At 45.2% G+C, this 2708-nt stretch overlaps 1 protein-coding gene across 1 annotated transcript; it reads left to right on the forward strand.

Moving 5' to 3' along the window:
- Nucleotides 1-1008: 1008 nt before the first annotated feature.
- Nucleotides 1009-2084, forward strand: LOC122027464 (ethylene-response factor C3-like). The gene has a single exon (XM_042586445.1). The coding sequence runs from the start codon at nt 1024-1026 to the stop codon at nt 1843-1845; it is 822 nt and encodes a 273-aa protein (XP_042442379.1). The 5' UTR covers nt 1009-1023; the 3' UTR covers nt 1846-2084.
- Nucleotides 2085-2708: the final 624 nt, after the last annotated feature.

A 2708-nucleotide genomic window follows, 5' to 3' on the forward strand; every position in this document is an offset into this window, starting at 1 on the left:
ATAGAGTCGGATGAATATGAAGACTACGGATCGAGTAGGGTTGGCCGAGTGAGATCATAATATTGGTTGAATGTGAAGGGTCGACTAAATTGTTCGATTGACAATCCTCTATAACTTGTGAATGAGATTGAGAGTCAAATATTAAGTTATCTGACTCATCGTCCTTGTCAATCGGACCTAAGGGCCGAATGTACGCAATGCATCTCTTTGATAATAAGAAAACTGAGTGAAGAATATGCCAATATCTACACTCTGTACGATCGAGCTAGAGATATATTGGTCGAGTGGCTATCGGTTGGCAAAGCATTGACTTAGTATAAAAAGTCAACACCAAAGATGTAATACTAACGCTTTTAATTTTACAAAATAACATGGAGTTTTCGTCCAATTAACAATAAAGTCATGTTATCAACTTATTACGATTATCGATATTGGATAAGACTAAAATTTTAATTTATATTAAATTTTAGAATAGTGTAATAAACTTTTTGTAAAATCTCACGGCCACTAACGAATAAGCGAGCTCGACTCAGGGGCAATGTGCAGTAATGAGCCTACTTCGCATAGGGTTAATTCGATACTACCTGTACAGGCAGTGCCCCAGTCTCTCACATTGGGATGGTGAAACTCACACTTAAATAGTGGATCCCACCACCTCATTATGAGAGGTTGGGACACTACATGTACAAACAGGGTGAAATTTACCCTCACATAGACCACGAGTGAACTCAAAACCGCTGGCCCCCTCTACGAGGTCGCTCGCAATTGTGAGGTTACTCGTGCCAATTCCGTCACAACCTCTTGGAATCTGCTGGTTTTTTTTTTCTCTCTGTTTTTTTTCTTTTTGTTTTTTCCCCTTCTCGGATATCCAAATCTCAGCCCTCAGCCCTCAGCCCTCAGCCCTCAGCCCTCAGCCTAAACAGAGCAAACGAATGAAGTAACAACGTCAGCGAATCTGGCCTTCCGCTTCTCGATCGAGCCAGCCAGCCGCCGTGCGTCATTGAGGCACGTGACATTTCGATCATGGGGTCCCGCAAGCCCCGTCCAATAGAACTACCCCATCCAATAAATGCCCGGCGAGTCCAACGTTCAACTACCGACCAAAAACAGAGCAAAACAGAGCAAAGGGACCTGCTCCGCTCCTTTCCTCAAATCTCAATGGATTCTCCCCAGTCTCTCTACTTGCCTTTATCCGACTCCTCGTCGGCATCGGAGACGGGTTCGGAGGAGAACTACCCCTGCACCGGAGCATGCGTAGCAGGTCTCCCTCTTCCCTTCGACACCAACGACGCCGCAGAGATGCTCTTGCTCGACATGCTCATCAGCATCTCTTCTTCAACAACTGCGACGAGCAGCGGCGGAGTCGGAGAGGTCAAATCATTGCAGAGAAGCCAATTCGAGACGACAGCGCCGGTGACCGCGGGAGAGAAAAGCTACCGCGGGGTGCGGAAGCGGCCGTGGGGGAAGTTCGCGGCTGAGATCCGCGACTCGACGCAAAAAGGGGTGAGGGTGTGGCTAGGCACCTTCGACAGCGCCGAAGCCGCCGCCTTGACTTACGACCAGGCCGCGTGGGCGATGCGGGGGCCAGCGGCGGTGCTCAACTTCCCGGCGGAGCGCGTCCAGGAGTCGCTACGCGGGCTGGGGATCGACTTTGGGGGATCCCCCGTGCTGGCCCTCAAAAAGAGGCACCGCATCAGGCGGCGATCGCCGGCGAAGCAGCGCAAGGCCAGGGATTCCACCGGCAGCGGCGGCAGTGGCACGGAGAGCGTGGTGGAGTTGGAGGACTTGGGAGCAGAGTATCTGGAGGAGCTACTGAGCCTCTCCGAGCTCGCGAGCCCACAGTGACGTCGCCATGCAATGCATTATCCAGTAGATTGATAGATAGAAGATAGATATCAGTTGACAGGTTGGAGGGAAGAGATGGCTTGTTGGCTTGTTGGCTTGTCCGAATCCACGATGCGTGTATCCAAATATTTGTCGTTAACAATTGTGAATGCTTCGGGTAGAATTCCATCATGACGTTACGTGACGTGAGCCTTCAAAAGTATATATGGTCATAAATATTTCTATTTTATTTTTGTTCATGTTAGTTTTCTTTTTGAAATAACTGTAAGATGCATTGAACGTTATTGAGGTTTGCCATGGGACCCATCTGATAATAAACGACAGGGTGCATGGATGGCATGCTATTCGTGTAAATTACAAAATCTCTCTCATAACGGATGCACTTTTGTTTTCTCTCCGAGCAGTGTTTTACCTTAAATTGATAATAATTTAGAAAACAATAGATAGTAAATTGATCTTTTGCTAGATCAGTAGGCAATTAATAGAGATAAAACAAAACTTATCGATTAAGCCTTTGATAGGCTTACATGAAAATTAAATATTTTCGCTTTGCAAGTCAAATTAATGGACGGAGGGAAATAATGGACAAATAATGGTCATTAATTGATAGAGTTAATGGTTGTTAAGGGATACTGATTTCTAGGCTATTCGAATACAAGTACTTTTTAATTTATTTTCGATGGCGATAGAAAATTTATGTGGGATCAAATTGATCATCTCATACTCGATTTTTTCCAACTTGATTTATTATTATTATTATTATTTTGTTAAGATTCCAATCCTATTTGATTATGTTCGAATGAGGAAATTGAAAAATTAAGGATGGGATGACTATTGACGGGATGAAAACCTTAATCTTACAA

This window comes from Zingiber officinale, chromosome 10A (genome assembly GCF_018446385.1).
Source record: "Zingiber officinale cultivar Zhangliang chromosome 10A, Zo_v1.1, whole genome shotgun sequence".
Lineage (NCBI taxonomy): Eukaryota > Viridiplantae > Streptophyta > Magnoliopsida > Zingiberales > Zingiberaceae > Zingiber > Zingiber officinale.